The sequence below is a fragment of the Bactrocera dorsalis genome, chromosome 1 (genome assembly GCF_023373825.1).
Source record: "Bactrocera dorsalis isolate Fly_Bdor chromosome 1, ASM2337382v1, whole genome shotgun sequence".
NCBI classification, from domain to species: domain Eukaryota; kingdom Metazoa; phylum Arthropoda; class Insecta; order Diptera; family Tephritidae; genus Bactrocera; species Bactrocera dorsalis.
The window spans coordinates 88,844,217-88,863,546 of record NC_064303.1 but is presented as its reverse complement, the minus strand read 5'-3'; the positions used below and the strand labels follow the sequence as shown (position 1 = coordinate 88,863,546).

Sequence of the window (19,330 nt, the reverse complement as noted above, 5' to 3'; positions counted from 1 at the left end):
CTCTTATGAGAGAAGGAAAAGAGGGATGTTTTAGTATCTGGTCACAAATTACCGAGAATAATGCGAAGTTTGAAGGTGTGCCTTTTTCTTTTTCCATTGTATATGTACAAATGTATAATTCTTGTGATTTTTGTATGAGTCATAACTTGGGTTCATCATTTTCTCCAAGAACGCAGTTAGAGCTGCTTTTCAAATACACCGTTTTAACTCATGGGTCTTGTTTAAAAGGCCTATAAACCGAATGTGAGGCCACTAGCTATTTCTGAAATAAATGAAGATGCTTCATAGCTGTAACTATCTCTATAAGGCATAACATGTAATCATGCTGGACAATTTAAGAAAAATGAGCGTAAATAAAGAGAAAGCTGAGTGAGTACACCTCGTTTTGAATTGCTCACACTTGGATCATAAAAGGAAATACTTGATTACTACAGAGGATAGTGCTAAGGTGACCTTGAATATATTATTAAAAATAAGTTTGCTACAAAAAAATCAAATATTGGCAGTAAGTGGTCAAAAGTCTGTGAAAATGGGCTTTGAATTCACCGATACATCCACTAAACTCTCTGACTCTCGCAGCGACTTTTTCCTGTCCTCAGACCAATCTTCCAATTTACTCAAGTTTAATATTTGATTATCTGAATATTCTATTTTTTCGGGATGATTCCGGTTATTGGAATATTTGGTATGACCGGATAACTAAGAAATCCGACTGCTATTTACAGCTTTAGTAAAGCGATATATGTTTACGCAAAGTATCAAAGACTATGTCCAGATATGATAAGAAAAGGAAAGTGCTGGTGATTTCAAATCGAGAAACATGTAAGCTCTGATGTATATTCTCTACATTAAATTGTGAAAATTTCAATAAATAATAATTAACAGAATCAATGAAAACTAAATGGAATCAGTCAACTTTTGCATTGGTAGAATTGGCCCAATCCGGAAAATCATTCAGATCTGGAAATATAACGAGACCCCATGTTTGCATGAATCCCAGCAGAGAAACGGTGACAATTAATGTGGGTAGAATTCCACCGATTGCCTGTAGATTAAATGAACAATAACACATTTAAATATTTTATTTAACTTTCGCTAACCATATCCTTTGTGCGAATGTTGCCAAATTGCGCCACTATAGCATTCGGTGGCGTGCTGACCGGCAGATGAAAAGCCATACTCAGACCCAATGCTGCAGGAAAGCAAATATAAGCTGGATTTACTTTAACTGATAAGGACTGCAAACACAAAGTTAAGGTCAGTTGCAAAATAGGCGTTTCTTGAGACAAGCGCTTACCAAATTTATCAATATGGGTATTAGAATATTGCACATGGCCACATTGGATGTGAAAGCGGTGCAAAATACAGCAACAGAAAAGCAAATAAACTGTAAAAACCAGTGTGGCAATACCGATAAAGCCGACATAGAATCGCCAACAAACGCTGCAAAATGCGACTTAGAGGCACCCTCGGCGAGCGCAAAACCACCAGCAAGCAGATAAAGCAAGCCCCAAGAGTGCCGCACTGAGAACCAAGACCAATCAAGTACCGGTTTGGATGTGCCCTCCACAGTCGGTTCTAAAAAAAAATTCATAGATTAATTGTCAATGCAAATCAGCTACGAAATCAAACATACTTCGGCATACGAAGTACTTGATGCACAAATAATTGACAGGCAATGCAAAGAGTAGAAATGAGACACCCGAGAGTCCCGCAGATGATTGTATTTTTCTATAAGAAACAAAATGTAGAATATTCAAAGTATGTGCATGGTTTGTATTTGCTTTCATGCTTACTTTTCATTTATAATGTCCGCGTAACCTTTGAGGTCACCAATGCCCGGCTTCCTGGTAAGAAAAAGTATTATCATTATAATAAAGAGTATGCCCACTTGGATCTCGTGACATGAAACTTTTCCCAGTTCTTTTGATTTCTCCTTAATGACTTCACGTGCCGCTTCTTCGGCCTCTTTCGACGAACTAATTTGTTTTTCCTTCGATCTGAAGAGACCCAGGTACTGCCATTGCAATCCCACCGCCATAAGTGTGGTATTGACCAACATTGGTGGCACATTGAAAGCCATGAATGGTAGAAAACCGAGTGTAGTTGACTTGGGGAATGCTCTTTCGAAAAGTCCTTTGAAAGCTATATTTGTGCCAGTACCAATTAGCGTACCTAGACCACCCATGGATGCGGCATACGATACACCGAGATAAAATGCAATTTGTACCTTGGAAGGGTAGGGAGGACTAAAGTATGAGAAAAATATATAATTTGAGCTTTGAATGTGTATTAAATCAGGTAATATATCACATACTCGTCTGGTCCAAGTACCTTGGTGGTATCCCACATCTCAACCACACCTTGCTGTTGAGAAATATGTGTTTATACAAATTTTAGAAATCAGAAAGAATTTAGGCATCACTTACAGCCGACATTTCTTCTAAAGTTCCTTTAATGACTGGGCACATCATGGCCGTTGCTGCCGAATTCGATATCCACATCGACACGAACATTGTAATAAATAACATGCTGAAATGCAACCTATTGGGGAGAGTATTAGAAAGTATTAACTATTAGTTAGTCAACCATTACATTTCTATATAGCAGCATAATATAATCTATATGACCATATCACACTAAACAACACTAATTGGACGCTCAAGTTAGGCTAAATTATACTGATGAGAATTTGCGCGCATTACAGAGACCTACAGGTACTTTGTAATGCCAGATGGAGGTTTTTAGTAAAGTTTCAACGAGACTTGATTTCCATTCTGATACTTCATCTAGCCTTTAGAACTGCTGCGATATCTATGAGATCTAAGACGAGTTCTAGATAAGGCCAGACCGAAGCAGAGTATGTATTCCAGCGTCTCTTTCTTCCTACATTTTTCTCATGTATCGTTTTTAATAATGTCCATACGGCTCGCTATAATGCCATCAAGTTGTGACCAGTGACTAGGCCAACAACCACCTGTTTTATGTTTCATCTATGATACTAAGAACTAGATGCTTTGAACTGCGAAGCTCCTAGATATTTATGTAAGACTGCTTCTAGATAAGGTCGAGCGGCAGCCGAGTTCCAACGTTTCTCTCATGCCTACTTCGCCTGTACTTTCCTTAATAATAACCATATGGTTCGCATATGACGCTATTAAGATGTGATCTGTGGCGAAGCCAACAGCTGTCCGATCCATCGCTAACCGATGGTCACAAAACGACGAATAAACTGCTTTGGATTACATTTATACAGCATCAAATACTGCTGTGAAGTGGTCACACAAGTGAGCTTGTTGTCCAGACTGAGCAAACACGGCACCCATCGGACTAGCAGATTTTCTCATGTGCAATAATTCAGGTAGGTTGTGGACCGTGCGGTTGTTGTTGTAGGGCCAGAATTCTGCCGAGTTGACAGCCTTGACGGGATACAAATCCGGGTTCGTTCCGAATACACAAATGTCGTGGTAACGGATGAACCAAGCGAACTTTTGAGACGCGGTCTTTTGAGGCGCTTCAACCGTCCGTCTGCTAACAACAGATTGTGGACTTTCAAAACGTCATTTTCGTAGAAGCCGTTTCCAGCGCACCTTGGCGAGGTTCTTCAAATTAGATGTGTGACAGGCGGCATCGAATGTGAAATTTTATCAATATAGCATTGCAGCGCTCCTTGAATGCACATAAAAACTGTTATTTTCCTGAATGGCGTGGATGCGCTGTCTTCAATGCGGATATAAAAGCTTCGAGCCCGATTCAGCTAAAATTTGACAAAAGTCGCGTATAATTATAGAATATATACATATACTACACGATGGAAGCTCCCGTATTTTCTTGAATAAAAACATATCTTCTTAAAAACTCATTGCAACAAAAGCGCTCGTTATGTCACTCCCACATACCTGTATATTTTACAGCCAATTATGGAGAGTACCGCGTAGGCAATACGTTTATGCAAATTCGAATACTCGATGGCCAAGGAAACCACCAAACTGCCGAAGAACAATATGATGGCGTTCGGAAAGTATGCATTAACTGTGGTCGTCGTATCCTAAAAATGTCACAAATTTTAGTTACATAAATATGTATGTTTGAAACGTTTGATAAGTTTCGTATATTCATACCAAAACGCCCAAAAGTGGAAAGAGTGCCACTGGCAAGAGAGAAGTTATGCCCAGCGGCAGTAATTCACCAATCCAGAAAACGGCCATCAAACTCACCACATAACAACAGCGCATTTCCTGTCAAAATCATGAAAGCTTTGAATGTAGCCTAGTGATCACATTGAGGTACTTACCATATTGGGTTCTATGAAAAGCAATGGCAACAACAAGATTGGTGCCGTGAATGCGGTAAACCCTCTCCAATGATGGGCGAAAAAATATTTGCAGCGTTTACCAGCAGGGAGGTCTTCCTGGTCGGTTCTGTAAGGATGCATCAAATTAGTTGATAAATTTGAAAAATATTGATATTTATAAGAACTTACTCCATAATTCTTGAGTTTTCTAAGTTATTTTGAAATTTATTTTATGCCTTTCTTTGCCCACAATGTAATGGCTCGCTGTATATATTTATGAAATATTATTACGACAAGTTATTTATATTGTAGTATTGTTGTATATAGAAGGCAAATAGTTTTTGTAACAAGCATATTATAAAATGGTAATTTTTAACTGAGCTATATAGTCTTCGATTTCATTAATATTGAAGGGACACTAATAACTTAATTTGGATTATAATCGAGCAAGAATATCTTAATTGGGATTTAAAAAGATTTCGAGGTCAAATTAGTAAGAATGTAGTTTCGAAAAATAACGTTATATAGTAGAACGGTGTGGTTACCACTCATGCTTTCGTTCATTGGGTGGTGAAGGACGGTACTTACCCTGATTCTTGCTGAGATAGTAGTGATGGCAGTAAAATTGCTAGGCTACAATGACATAGAGTTGCTTTCTAAAAAATACTGGGGAAATACTAAATTTTAAATATTTTTCGGAGGTTGCCACCTAGTTAAAATTTTTTTAAATACAATTTATAAAAAAATAAATAAATTATTACAATATGAAATATTAGTGGTTTAGAAGGGTTAATTTTTGTAAAGGGTTGCCACTTGTTAAAATTTGTACACCATTACTTTTAATACATAACTGGAGTAACTTTTTGTTGCCACCTATTTGAAAATTTTAATTGAAAAAAATTTTAAGCAAAAGAAACAATTCAAAAAAAGTCTGGAGAATTATTGATTTTTAAATATTTTTCGGAGATTGCCACCTGGTTTGAATTTATAATTTAATACAATTTATAAAAAAATAATTAAATTATTACAATATGAAATATTAGTGGTTTAAAAGGGTTAATTTTTCTAAAGGGTTGCCACTTGTTAAAATTTGTACACCATTACTTTCAATACATAACTGGAGTAACTTTTGGTTGTCAGCTTTGTGAAAATCTTAATTGAAAAAACTTTTAAGCTAAAGAAACATTTCAAAAAAAGTCTGGAGAATTATTAAATTTTAAATATTTTTCGGAGATTGCCACCTGGTTTGAATTTATAATTTAATACAATTTATAAAAAAATAAATAAATTATTACAATATAAAATATTAGTGGTTTAAAAGGGTTAATTTTTGTAAAGGGTTGCCACTTGTTAAAATTTGTACACCATTACTTTTAATACATAACTGGAGTAACTTTTTGTTGCCATCTATTTGAAAATCTTAATTGAAAAAAAATTTTAAGCTAAAGTGATACTTCAAAAAAGACTGAATAAATATCAAATTTTACATATTTTTCGGAGGTTGCCACCTGGTTATCATTTTTAATTTAATAAAATTTATAAAATTAGAAACAAATTATTACAATATCATATATAAGTGGTTTAAAAAGCTTAATTATTGTAAATAGGTGGCAACTCTTAATGAATTAATTTTTTATACCATTAATTTGAATGAATAAATAGATAGAATGCATAATGGATTAAATGGTATTAAAATAATGACCTTATGTAAAATTTATTTTCGTTGGGGACAGTGCTACCACCTGTTGGAAAAATTTATTATAAAAAAATTGTCAAAGTTAGTTGAGAATTTATTTAAAAGTTGGTGTAGAAGATGTATACGAATTCTTTGAGGTTCATAGATATATTGAGAATTAACTGAGAAATCCACTGGGTGCCCCACTAAAGTTATCACAAACAGTCACGTCGGTCCTAGTATAATATTATCAAATTAAGAAAATTTTTCGCTCTCGCGAGAAGACACTTGTTTCACTAGATTTCAATAGTTTAGTCTATAGTCCATCAGCTCATGAAGCTTTGTTTTTTTCGGAACAGGTAGGTAGGCGATTAATTAACGACAGTGCTAATGTGTTCGATTGCACATTCAAGTTCATAACCATAAAGCATGTAGTATTTTTTATATTCATATATTGAGCGCTAGTCGCCTGCATCAAAACTTGATCTTGTATTTTAACTTTAAATTTGTTTTTTTTTCGGTTAACTGCCACTACGTTAACTGCCAGATATGCGGGAAGTAGTCGAAATGGCAGCTATGCTTGATTATAAATTTGATTACACACACATATGCATACATCGTGCCTTAAGTAAAACTTCAATTGGATTTTGGTCATTAATAAATTACTGAAGGGCTGCAAGGATTATTTGATGCAGGCCACAAATCAATCAATAATCGCTCAAAGTGCTTTCATGTACACAAAAGGGTCATATCTGAATCGGCTTCTCAGCTTCTCAGCTTCTCGGCGTATTTGCGGTTACTTTCAATAATAAAGTCCTGAGACAGGTAATCACTGCTTGTGGCAGGACTGGCACCTTGAAATTAATTTAAGCTAACCTTGCACTAGATTATATATGTATATGTATGTATATATGTGGTAGTGATTTTATATATAGTATTATAGTTATAAAGATTCCTTTAAACAAAGGATAAGTAGAAGCGCGTATATACCAACATAAATTTGTATTTTCGATATAAGGTGGCATTTAAAATCATCGGAAGAGTCTAAGTAAAATTTCTGAATCTTGCTATGTACATGAAATATACATATGAAAAAAAAAAAAAAAAAAGATATATTGTACTTAAATATTTACATGTGTATATATATTAATATATCTTAGACACTCTAGTGAGCTGAGGTGAGCATAGACATTTTAATATTTGACGAAGGAAAATGTCAATCAAAGTCAACCTGATGCCAAAAAGTGAACAGTCAAAGTGCAGTAAAATCTATAAATTAAGGCAATTGCTATTACTATATGACATATCAAAAAAAAAACATACATATAATGCTTATAACATTTACTACATACATATGTCTCTCTTTATACACGGTTATTGGCATTTTAAAGTTTATTAGAGAACTTAATTAGGTTTGCATTCAGTATATAGTACATGTATCTATCATATGTCTCTTTCCAGTAGCGGGTGGAGAATTTTTTTTGGGGGGTTTTTTCCTTCCAACATATTTTTTATGGTAATATTGATGTTACTTCGTAAATTCTTCCGTATTTTTTATAAAAATTATTTTCCGCGCTCTGATTTTATGCTGGTAGCGGACTCGATGAATCAATCTATTAAGATAATTTATACAGTGAAATGGTCGAAAAAAACGTTTTTTTTATGAAATCTAACTTTTTAAAGAAAAAAGACAAAAACTTTAAATTTAATGTGGAATGTTTATTATTATAAGAAAGAACCTTCTTTGGTATTTAGTGTTTGAGAATTGGTTCATCCTCAGTTGGTCCATCCGCATTTCGACTGGTGACCACATTGTCTTTAGACTTTATATATACTCACAGGGAAAAGTCTAACAGTGTGATATCACATGATTTTAGTGGCCAATCGACCGGCCCAAAACGTGAAACTATCTACTCACCGAAGTGTTTTCTCAATAAATCCATTGATTGGTGCGATGTGTGGGAAATGGTACCATCTTGTTGAAATCAATTGTTGCCGCGAACACGAACACGAACTTCAATTTCAAATATCAAATAGTCGATTATTATAGCGCGAAAACTGTCGATTAGTTATCACCGGCACCATTTTTAAAGAAATATGGGCTGATGATTCCATTGGTGGATGAATCTCATCAGGTAGTTATTCGTCCCAAATGTGGCAATTTTGCTTGTTTACACACCCATCGAGGCAGAAATGGGATTCGTCGCTGAACAAAATTTGGTTAGTAAACGACGGATTTTGAAACTATTGAAGAGCCCATAGAGGGAAGTGATGTCGAGTGGCTTCTAAGAACTGAAGAAGCTGTATTTTGTACGATTTCAGTTTAAGATCTCGAAAATGCACCAAGTCGTTCAATACCTTAGTCTGAGTTGCTGCTAATGGCGCCGAATCCGACAGTCTTCGGTATACTTTCAGCTACAGTTGCTATATTTTCTTCACTACGTGTTGGACGTGGTCAATTCGGTCGAATATTATCCAAGAATGAACGCTGGATATCAAGATGGGTTATGGTGTTGCGAATAGCAGGCTCAGTCGGCCAATTATGTTGACCATAAGTTGGGCGAAGCGAAACACATTCTTTACAGAACGTGAATTTTCATAATATCGATTTGTAAACGTTGTTAAGGCGAAAGTCTTTCCGTGATGAAATGCCGAACAATACTGAACAACAGTGAAATGACAGCTTTATACGACTCACGCGTTATCTGTCGAAAAAATGCTATTGAAAAAAGTACCTCTATTTGGTTCACCCTTCATATCGGAATAATAAACATAAAAAGCAAAACCATTGCTGAGTTAAACCTGCCATACGCGTTTATTGTAGTAGAACACATAACACCAACTGTTAGTCACAGAATCATTTTCTGATTGATTAAATGGGGTTAGCTGTAATCATCGTCATCAGTGGCAACGAGAAAATATTGCCTTTAAGCAAATATTTGTGAAATCACGGCAATTAAAATAAACTTAATTATACAAAAATAAGAATGTAACCGTTAATTGGAGCAAACAATAAATAATTTTTAAATTTTTGCTAATTTATGCATATGTATATATATGGTATATATGTATATGTAAATATGGTTTATAATGTTTTCTCGCATTTAAATTGTTTTCCTCTTTAAGCAATCATGTCGTTGTTCATATTTACAGAATGTATTAATTAACCGTTTTTATAGATGTAAGAGGTAAATTTAAATGCAAAATATTTAATTTTTGCTGTCACTTAATAATTTATAAGTTTTTGCAAAGGCTATTAATATATATATAATATGTAAATCAATAGATATCTGATATGTTGAATTTAGGTAAAAAATTAAACTTTTTTTGCTGTAAACATGATTCTTATGTAATTATTGTACACATGTACATATTGTACAAATATAATATATACACATAATAAGAATGTAGTTTATTCTAAAATAAGTGAAATACAAAAATAATTACAAATCAATTTTTAATCTAATACGAATCCTTAAAACTATAGGAGAAAAATTAATAATAATATAATTAAATTTTGAAAATCGTTTGCTTTTACTAATAATTGAATATCAGAATAAAACATATGCTGATCTTCGTGAATATACTATACGAGTATATGATAATATACATTTACATAGGTTCTACTAAAAATATATTGTTTGATAGGGTCCCGAAGTATCTATAATGGATATGCTGGCATGGAGAGTCATCTTACTATAGCAACGAAATATCTCTAAATTCAATTAAACATATTAGTAAATAGCGAATATTTCAAGAAAGAAAGTCAAGCTGTCATTGAAAATTTCCACTCTATCCTGCAGTAGCACCAAACTAATCAATTAAAGTGCACCACGCTGAGTATTTCCAAATAAATTAGTTATAACTTTTTTTTACAAATTTAAGTCAAAGAAAATAAATATTTAAGAGACAAACAAAACAAATATATACAAAAAATAAAAACGTATACAAAACTAATAATATTTCGAGTGCAAATAAACATATGCACGCAATTTTGTATGTATATACAATTAAACCAAGCATTAGGGTGCTTAGCAACCACTAATACCTTAAAAGCCAAACACACCAATATGTGCACACACACAACCATAATAGTAGCTTACCTCAACATTCAGCTATATGCAAGCACGCTATGTTTTACCAGCTGAACGGCTTGGCCTCCACGGCGTATGAGTGATTCTCTGTAATACTTTACGAGCCAGCAAATACGGTGTGCAATGACACGACACATATATCCGCAGGTAAGTGCTTCTTTATGTACTGTGTAGCGTTATTGCTTCACCTGTGCTTTATTATGGCCCAACAAGTATTTTTTCTGTCTAACTTTTGTTGGCCACTTTGGCTTTACGATGCTTATCGCACAACAAAAAAGTCAGCTAGAGGGGCTGGAATCAATGATTTGGGTATATATGGACCAAGCCGAAGGACGAATGACCTAATTCCTTCCGTTTTCGAGAATTAGATAAACGAAACCGATAGGGATACGCATTAGATTTGTTAACTCGGCAACACAAAACTATTTAAGGAAAAAGGTAAGGATTAGATAAGTTGTCAACGAGGTCAACCAACGATAGGTCCAGTTTCGACGGGCTGGGACCATAGAGAAAAAGGTGTCAGATGGGTAGGGTTTGCAGATGTGTATTGGTGCATGTCTGAAGTTTGTTGCGTCCGAAGTCTGGTCGGCGTATTGTTTTATGTCGTCGACATAGTTGAGGAAGGATCTTTTGATGGTCCTAGGAGGCAGTGCCGCTCCAAGCAGGAGACTGTAGGGATTGTTTCTGCGAAAGCACCCCAGCAGAAACTACTTGGAGAGGAGTTCATTATGCTCCTTAACTGGGAGAATGGGAGACATCAAGAGGCATGTTGTCGTAGTCTGCAGTGCAGTGTTCTGAGATGTTTGTAGCTTCCTCGTCTGCGTTTCATTGCAGGTGACCATATTGGTGCGACGTAGTTAAGGACCGGCAGGCCGATTGCCTCGTTTCTTTGTCTTTTCCCCAATTGGGGCGGCTAGCGGCATGAGGATTTTTGTTGCGGCTGTCAACTTTGGCAGTAATCGCGGTTGTGTGGGGAGTGAATCAGCTTATGCTGCCGAATGTCACACCTAAAATCTTAGGGTTATTGACAGTCGGAATTTTCACGCCATCGACTGCAATATTAAGGTTAAGTCTGTTTGTGCATATGATAGCTGTGGATTTAGTGGAGGAGAGTGTTAGGTTCCGTGCAGCGAGGAAGCGAGAAAAGTCGGACAGATAGCCGTTTTAGCCCCGTTTAGATCGGTAAGTTTTAGCATTTAAAGTAGGCGTAGCTAATGACCAAATTTGCTAAAAACGCAAAATGATGTGCACAATTTCGATCATATTAGTCAAGCTCTTCGCAAAATATGAGATTTTATATAAAAATGGTTGGTACTAGACTTCTAGTTAAATTTTCCAACTTAGCGATCTGTGTATCAACATATCTTGTGGTATTCTGGAAGAATATTAAACAAAAGCAGCGAATTTGTTAGGATTTCGGCGCTCATAAAGCAATGTCAAAGTAAACAGAAAAATAAAGTTCGTGACAGCCCGGATTCCCACGTATATTAAAGATTAAGGTTTTAACCAGGCTGAGTGAAGCGGATAAAAAAAAAACAAAATGACGCTGCGTCATTGCTTATAAAAACTACTCGAAAACAATATAAGTTTCAACATGTTTTCAACATTAAGCCGTCAGCACAGTCAACGAATAAATGACAGGCGTACAAAAATCACGCGCCCTTATTGCAGACGGACGAGACTGCTGCGTGATTACGCTTTACTTAAAACGCCCAAAAAAGAGTATACATCTACAGCAATAACATTGTTGCGCTTTTTTGGTTGCACAGAGTTTCGGCGATAAAATAAAGTAGACACAGTTTTCGTTTATTTTCGTTGGAAATGACTGCAATGCAGAAGTCACATCAGCGGCCGCTCAGATAGTGGTAGTGACGAGTGTGGCAGGCGTCGCGTCAGCAACACTCGTGGCGTCAACAACCGCTAACGATGTAGATGTGCGCATAAACACAAACACACTTCATGCTTGGCATAGTGAAAAACTGAAGCCGTAACAGAAACAGAAACAGGACCAACAAAACAGAAACTAATGACAAACGGGTAACATGCCATATGGCGCGTATGTGCTGATATCCACAGACACATGTGTTAGTGTGTGCGCTCCTCTGTGCGAGCATGCATTTGGTGAAATAAGGCAAACTAAGCGTTGGCATTTAGACAATTTTAAAAATGACCGCGCATAAAATCTAAACTTCTAAGGCCAGAAACTGCCATTCCGCATCCAACTATGGCGCTGAGCTTCAGAAGGCAGCTGCTATTTTTGGCTGTTATGTTGGTCGTTGGAGTTTCATGTGTGTAATATGTACATACTTGTATGTATGTATGCAGATGGAAATGTTTGTTTACAAGTATTATTTTGCCACATTTGTGGCTTCCAAACGTACAACCTTGTTACGGGTCAGCAAAATGCACTTCAGATGGTCAGATTCATTTATACTATAGATAATTGCCGTTTGAAAGTCACAAATATTTGGTTTATTATTGATGAAAAAAGTTATAAGTAAATGAAAATTAACTAAAAATTAAAATTTAAACTTTGATGGCTTCCCAGTTTTCTTTACTGAACTTTCTCCCAAACTTGTTGGCGAATAGTATACTAATGGGTGATCCATTTAGATGTTTAATATTTTTAGAAAGAAAAAACAGAGAAACTTCAAATTTAATGGATAATGTTTATTATCATGGGTACGTCTCAGATAGTCCATCCGTCGAAGCGGAATTGTTCGCATAGAGTTTAGACTTTACATATCCCCGCAGGAAAAAGTCTAACGGTGAGATATCACAAGATTATTGTGGCCAATCGACCGAACCAAAACCTGAAATCATCTGCTCTCCGAAGTGTTCTCTCAATAAACCCATTGATTGATGTGATGTGTGGGAGATGGCACCGTCTTGTTGAAAGAAAATGTCACCGAGGTAACGAGTCAGTTATTACGGCGCGATAACTGTCGCTATTGACGATTAAGTTCTCACCGGCATCATTTTTGAAGAAATATGGACCGATGATTCCTCCGGCTACAAACCATTCCAAACCGTTGGTTTTTTTAAATGAAATGGCTTGACTTAGCGTGTTTACATACTCATTCTCATTGTTGAACAAAATTTGACTCGAAAACATTGGATCTTCTTGGAACTTTTCAAGAGCCCATAGAGCGGGGCGGTGTTGCTAGGAAAGATCGAACGGTAAAATGCGCCAAGTCGTTCCGTATGTCAGTCCGAGTTGCTGGGAACGGCACCGAATCGACTTTCCACAGTCTTCGTGTACACTTTCAGCTAGGCTTAGTAGGCCGATAATATTGACCATAAGTGGAGCGAAGCGCGCGATACACATTCTTTACAAAACGTGGAAAAGGGGTTTTGAAAAACGTACCTCTTCTTGGATCACCCCTTAGTTTTGTCGTCCTAAACGCTTGTTACGTCCAAAAAAACATTTAAATGTATATGTAGTTTTGAATAACAATGTTTTGGAAATTTTTTAACATGAATATTTTTGGGAAATATGATTTTTTAGTTACATACATATATGCTTAAACATAGCGCTCGAAGTGTTTCATGGTAAGTGGGCGTGATTTTGTTAAGACAAGGTCCCAATACCAGTCCGATCTTTGTTCCGTTTAATATCAAAAAATCTTTTACTTATAGCTGTCAACCCTCAGTAGGATACCTCAAAACACTAAACATATCCTGCCGGAAGAATATTTCACATAAAACTTCTTAGTGAAAACCTGATGAATTCAATGGAGGTAAATTCTGTCCAACGTTAGCCAATCAAGTAATAAAGTATTTATATATGTATATGTATTTATATATATATATACTAGCTGACCCCGCAGCCGTTGTCCTGCGCGAAATTATGTGTTTTGAAATGAAAAGACAAAAATTCATATTTTATTGATAATCATTTATTTGCTATTTGTCTATATTTTTCTTCAATGTAACGCAGCTTGATAAACAAAATTTTTTGGTTTCTGTTCCGGTGCGTAAATGTACAGAGAAGATGGTTTTCCAACTCTTGAGCACGCCACGTATATCTGGCCGTGTGAAAAACATAGCATTTCCAAATGTATGCCACCCACTATGCGACTATTCTGTTGATCGTCATTTTAAATTCAATTTTCACTGGAAACGGAATACTTTTGAACCGAATTGGCAAATCGTTAGAACTCAAAAGAAATCCGTAGAATCAAGCATTCTGTCCCTTATATTTGATAGGTTCATCACAATCAGATTGCGATGATGCGGTGGCATACCAGGCCTCTCCAAAGAATTTACAAATTCCACTGGTAATTCACGGTGTCGTCTTCATTGTCAGACGATCGATCGATTTGTATGATTGCAAGTCTCCTGGAATTTGACTTTGAATTTTCCAGTTTAAGTCAACAACATAGGTATTTGTGGCAGCTAAGATTGCTCGTACACTCAAGGAATCGTACTTACGACAGTTTGGCCAATGTTCGTATAAACATTCGTGATAAGTCCATCTTTCGTGAATTGATAAACGGCATATGGGATTGATATCAGACCATGGGAAGTATCAATCAGTATTGACCCATTTCCAATTCTTAGCGTATGCAATGTAAAATGTCTTCGGCAATGTAATTTTTGGTCGTATACCATAACGCGGATTTGAAGGCTGATCATCGCGAAATGTGTGTGAACTTCAGTGGCATTCGTTTTTCGGGTGGATTGTGTAAGTTCATTCTAATGCATTAGTTGAGAACACACCTGGATGTCCATCTACTGGATGACCCTGCTTTCTGCGTAACAATTTCTTCGATGATGCATCCCATGTATAATATCAACGTATTTCGAATAGAGCAATGTTCTCGCAAACGGATCACTGACGGAAGTTGAGAAAAAACTCGCTAATGTTAATTTTGTTGCTGGTGGTATTTCTGTTGACTGTATTGTATTCTCTGGGTTGAAATAGACTCTTTGGTCATTCCCCAAATTAACTTCGAGACGCACAACAGTCGGAAAACGTTCATGAATTTCAAAAGAAATATCCTACAAAGCACTTTATTTCAGTTCACGTATCGACCGTGTCGTTTAAAACCAATAACCGCCATGTTGCTTCCTATGGTGACGTATTTACAAACGCATTTTATCGATTACACCAAACTACAATACGCAACATTCACATGACTTTTGAATGTGAATTAGACAATAGTGGCGAATATGGTACGACCCATGTGTTGTCAACTTTGATGTGTTGTTAACGTCGATATTTACGCCGATAGAGTGGATATCCATCATTTCCAGCTTGTGTTTCAGAAAAGCACATGGATAATGTTTCGCGCATTTATTGTCAGGCATACAAACCGAAGTGTGATTGTGGTGTCCGCAAGGTCCATGAACCATGTTGGTTTTCATCACTTCATATAATACTGGATCTTTCTCTGCATCATTAATTTCCGCAGAAATGAGTTCATCAATTTGATCTGGTGTGACAACCATCCACCATCCAAAGAAGAATATGTACGTGCGGCAAACCTCTCTTTTGCTACTCAACAGAGTACATTTAGCATCTAACATTACCACATATACCTACCCTACTCCAAGATAAACTCCATGAAACATCGTAACTGTTGTTTGAAAAGTCGTGCTGTGACATCGTGACGATCGCTTGCTTATTGACCGCGATCTATAATTCCGCACGTATGTCACCGCATCCTGGGAGTACTTCTTGCCTTGCCTTGCCTTTGGCTGCCATACTTTGATGGACCGATATTAGGGCGACCTCTTCGTGGCTTCGTAACAAATTTCAATCTGCAATTGACCTCTTTGTGTGAAACACACGTAAAGTTTTCACTGAATAATTTTTCAATAATTTTTCTTTTGAATAGACGAAATAAAAAAGCAAGCGACCGAAATTGAACTATTCAAATAATTTACAAATCAAAATATTGAAAAACAAAACACACAAAAATGTTTATGGAAAAAAGATACTTTTTGGAATTATCCTAAAAAAAAAAGTATTCTCATTGTTTGGGCGGAGACCTATCCGAATTGGTGGTAATCACCGAAATCGGTCCAGGCGTTCTCTAGTTATAAGCTTAGTAACTAACATCACTTTCTTTTATAGATATTAAGCGATGTGATAAAAACTTGATCCACAGATATCGCCTTTTTCTTTGGCATCGTTTTGTTTAATACACGTTTACACCAATTTAAGGTTTGAATATTGGATACTGCGATGGGAGCGCCATCTATCGGTCAAACATTTCAAATTTAAAAATTGATTAAAAATGAAAAAATAATTTAAAAAACATTTTCCAATGGACCAAATTGTAAATATAAACCATTCCCGAATCTCCTTGAACGTACACACAAAATTTCATCAAAATCGGTCCATCCGTTTAGGAGCAATCCCAAGGCAAACACACGGTCAGAAGATTTATATATATAAAGATGTATATAGTAGGGTGTTTTTTTAAACTATTAATTTTTTTCAATGCCGTCACGAAATTTCATTGGAAATACGCTAAAATAAAATTTCCTGAAAATTTTAGCCCTTAATATTAACATTAAGAACTGGACCAAGGCATGTACAAATTTGCCATACAAAATACACAAAATTTTTTATCTTTAAATTCCTTCAGATCAAAGGTATTTTATTTCATCGCTTTGACTTTAGATGCGTATTTCTCAGAATTGTTCACACTCACACCGGCGAGGTAGTAGGCTCTAAACCTGACTTTTCCACGAAATTTACATTTGCTGCAAGACCGGCATAAATCAAAAAACGTGATTTTTGAGTTATTGCTGCAGAATTGTTCGTTATATCATACTTCATGTTGAGTGAAAAATTCATATGAATACCTCTTATATGCTCCGCTTGAGAAGAGGTGTAAGGTTGGAGTCACCGTTTAAGGTTGTAGTCAGTTGAAAACTTTAAACGCGTTTTCTGGAGAATCGATTTTTTTACTTATGCCGGTCTTGCAGCAAAAGAGCGATATGACAAACTTGTAGGAAATTTTATTTGCTACAAAAAATTTTCATACATTTTTTTATTATAATAACGGGTGATTTTTTTGAGGTTAGGATTTTCATGCATTAGTATTTGACAGATCACGTGGGATTTCAGACATGGTGTCAAAGAGAAAGATGCTCAGTATGCTTTGACATTTCATCATGAATAGACTTACTAACGAGCAACGCTTGCAAATCATTGAATTTTATTACCAAAATCAGTGTTCGGTTCGAAATGTGTTTCGCGCGCGTGTTTTGTTCAGCGATGAGGCTCATTTCTGGTTGAATGGCTACGTAAATAAGCAAAATTGCCGCATTTGGGGTGAAGAGCAACCAGAAGCCGTTCAAGAACTGCCCATGCATCCCGAAAAATGCACTGTTTGGTGTGGTTTGTACGCTGGTGGAATCATTGGACCGTATTTTTTCAAAGATGCTGTTGGACGCAACGTTACGGTGAATGGCGATCGCTATCGTTCGATGCTAACAAACTTTTTGTTGCCAAAAATGGAAGAACTGAACTTGGTTGACATGTGGTTTCAAAAAGATGGCGCTACATGCCACACAGCTCGCGATTCTATGGCCATTTTGAGGGAAAACTTCGGACAAACAATTCATCTCAAGAAATGGACCCGTAAGTTGGCCACCAAGATCATGCGATTTAACGCCTTTAGACTATTTTTTGTGGGGCTACGTCAAGTCTAAAGTCTACAGAAATAAGCCAGCAACTATTCCAGCTTTGGAAGACAACATTTCCGAAGAAATTCGGGCTATTCCGGCCGAAATGCTCGAAAAAATTGCCCAATATTGGACTTTCCGAATGGACCACCTAAGACGCAGCCGCGGTCAACATTTAAATGAAATTATCTTCAAAAAGTAAATGTCATGAACCAATCTAACGTTTCAAATAAAGAACCGATGAGATTTTGCAAATTTTATGCGTTTTTTTTTTTTTAAAAAGTTATCAAGCTCTTAAAAAATCACCCTTTACATACCATCTCTGAAAATTCTATAAAGCCTTCATAAAAAGCCGAATATCCCGAGAAGTATTATTGATAGCGATTTTGACCTCGGACCTTTTTTGTAGAAAATAAAATTTCCTATAAGTTTGTCATGAGCGTTTTACCTATAGCTCTTGTTATTTACGAGATATATACCAAAAATTGCAAATTTCGTGGAAAATTCAGGTTTAGAGCCCCGTAGTACCTTGCCGGTGAGAGTTACGACTTTGTTGCACTGGGCACTTTTGTAGAGTGAACAATTCTGAGAAATATGCGTCTAAAGTCGAAGCGATGCCATAAAATGCCTCTGGTCTGTAGGAATTTAAAGATAAAAAATCACGATTGTATATTTTCTATGGAAAATTTGTACATGCCTTGGTCCTTCTTAATGTTAATATTAAGGGAAACTTTTTTTTAGTGTATTTCCAAGGAAATTTCGTGACGGGATTAAAAAAATTAATAGTTCAAAAAAAAAAAAAACACCCTAATATACATATACATATATATTTATTTTGATTAGGAATTTCAGTTTGTTATTAATTTGTATATTTGAAAATTGATTTCGCTGATCATAACCCTCGAGGGTGGCTCAAATATTTTTTAGGAAATTTTAGCATTTTAATGGCACTTTTTAAACTTTTTTTCAACGTTGGCTATTTGAACGTATTTTACGAATATAGCTAATTTATTAGCAGCTATACAATATAAATGAAATTGTTTTTATTTGAAGTCTACATTTCGAATGTACTACCATTATTGTATGTGTGAAAACATGAAAATAACAAAATAACACACAAACGCTTTCCATAAAAAGGGCGGATGAACGAATGTGAATTAGGTTTCTAAAAAGCGATATTCTTTGCTATACAAATATTGATAATGTGGGAATTATGAAAAAGAAAATGGACAATGTATGAAATTAATGCGCATTGCAATTGCAAATGAATGATATGATATACTACTTTGGCCAAAAAATAGTAAAATTTTTTAATTTAAATTTCGCGCAAAAACCTGTTCGTCGATTTATTGTTTTTCTAGTTTGATATGACTATCAGTACATCTGTGCCAAATGTCATATCAAAATAATCATAAGTGTTTAGTACATGCTTGTCTTTCTGAAATACATAAAGTGCATTCGGCGATTTTTACGATAAGTGAAGTTATTCAAATTTCTGGTACCAACACCTTCAGAATGTTGGAAAAGACCTTCGGTGGTAATTGTTTGTCGCGTGAGGTTTTGATGGCTACAAATTATTTAAAGAGGGTCGAGAACGCGTTGACGTCGACCCACGTTCAAGAC

General features: G+C 35.8%; 2 protein-coding genes across 2 annotated transcripts in view; one reads left to right on the top strand and one right to left on the bottom strand.

The window, feature by feature from the left end:
* LOC105227364 (hemicentin-1) overlaps positions 1 to 19,330 on the top strand; it is a 211,585-nt gene that overhangs the window by 22,191 nt on the left and 170,064 nt on the right. The gene's annotated exons all lie outside the window — the stretch shown is intronic.
* LOC105233559 (protein I'm not dead yet) lies at positions 619 to 4,598 on the bottom strand. Its single transcript, XM_011215672.3, has 11 exons — positions 4,484 to 4,598; positions 4,295 to 4,421; positions 4,122 to 4,238; positions 3,900 to 4,048; positions 2,430 to 2,544; positions 2,318 to 2,367; positions 1,797 to 2,249; positions 1,637 to 1,731; positions 1,298 to 1,578; positions 1,101 to 1,238; positions 619 to 1,045 (listed from the first exon to the last, which is right to left on the bottom strand). Exons 1-11 carry the CDS (start codon positions 4,486 to 4,488, stop codon positions 908 to 910), a joined length of 1,668 nt encoding a protein of 555 aa, XP_011213974.1. The 5' UTR covers positions 4,489 to 4,598; the 3' UTR covers positions 619 to 907.

Coding starts and splice junctions, on each gene's coding strand:
- LOC105233559 (XM_011215672.3), bottom strand. Junction 4,049..4,121: donor TTCCACTTTTGGGCGTTTTG/GTATGAATATAC, acceptor TGACATTTTTAG/GATACGACGACCACAGTTAA. Junction 1,579..1,636: donor CAAGTACTTCGTATGCCGAA/GTATGTTTGATT, acceptor ATTTTTTTTTAG/AACCGACTGTGGAGGGCACA.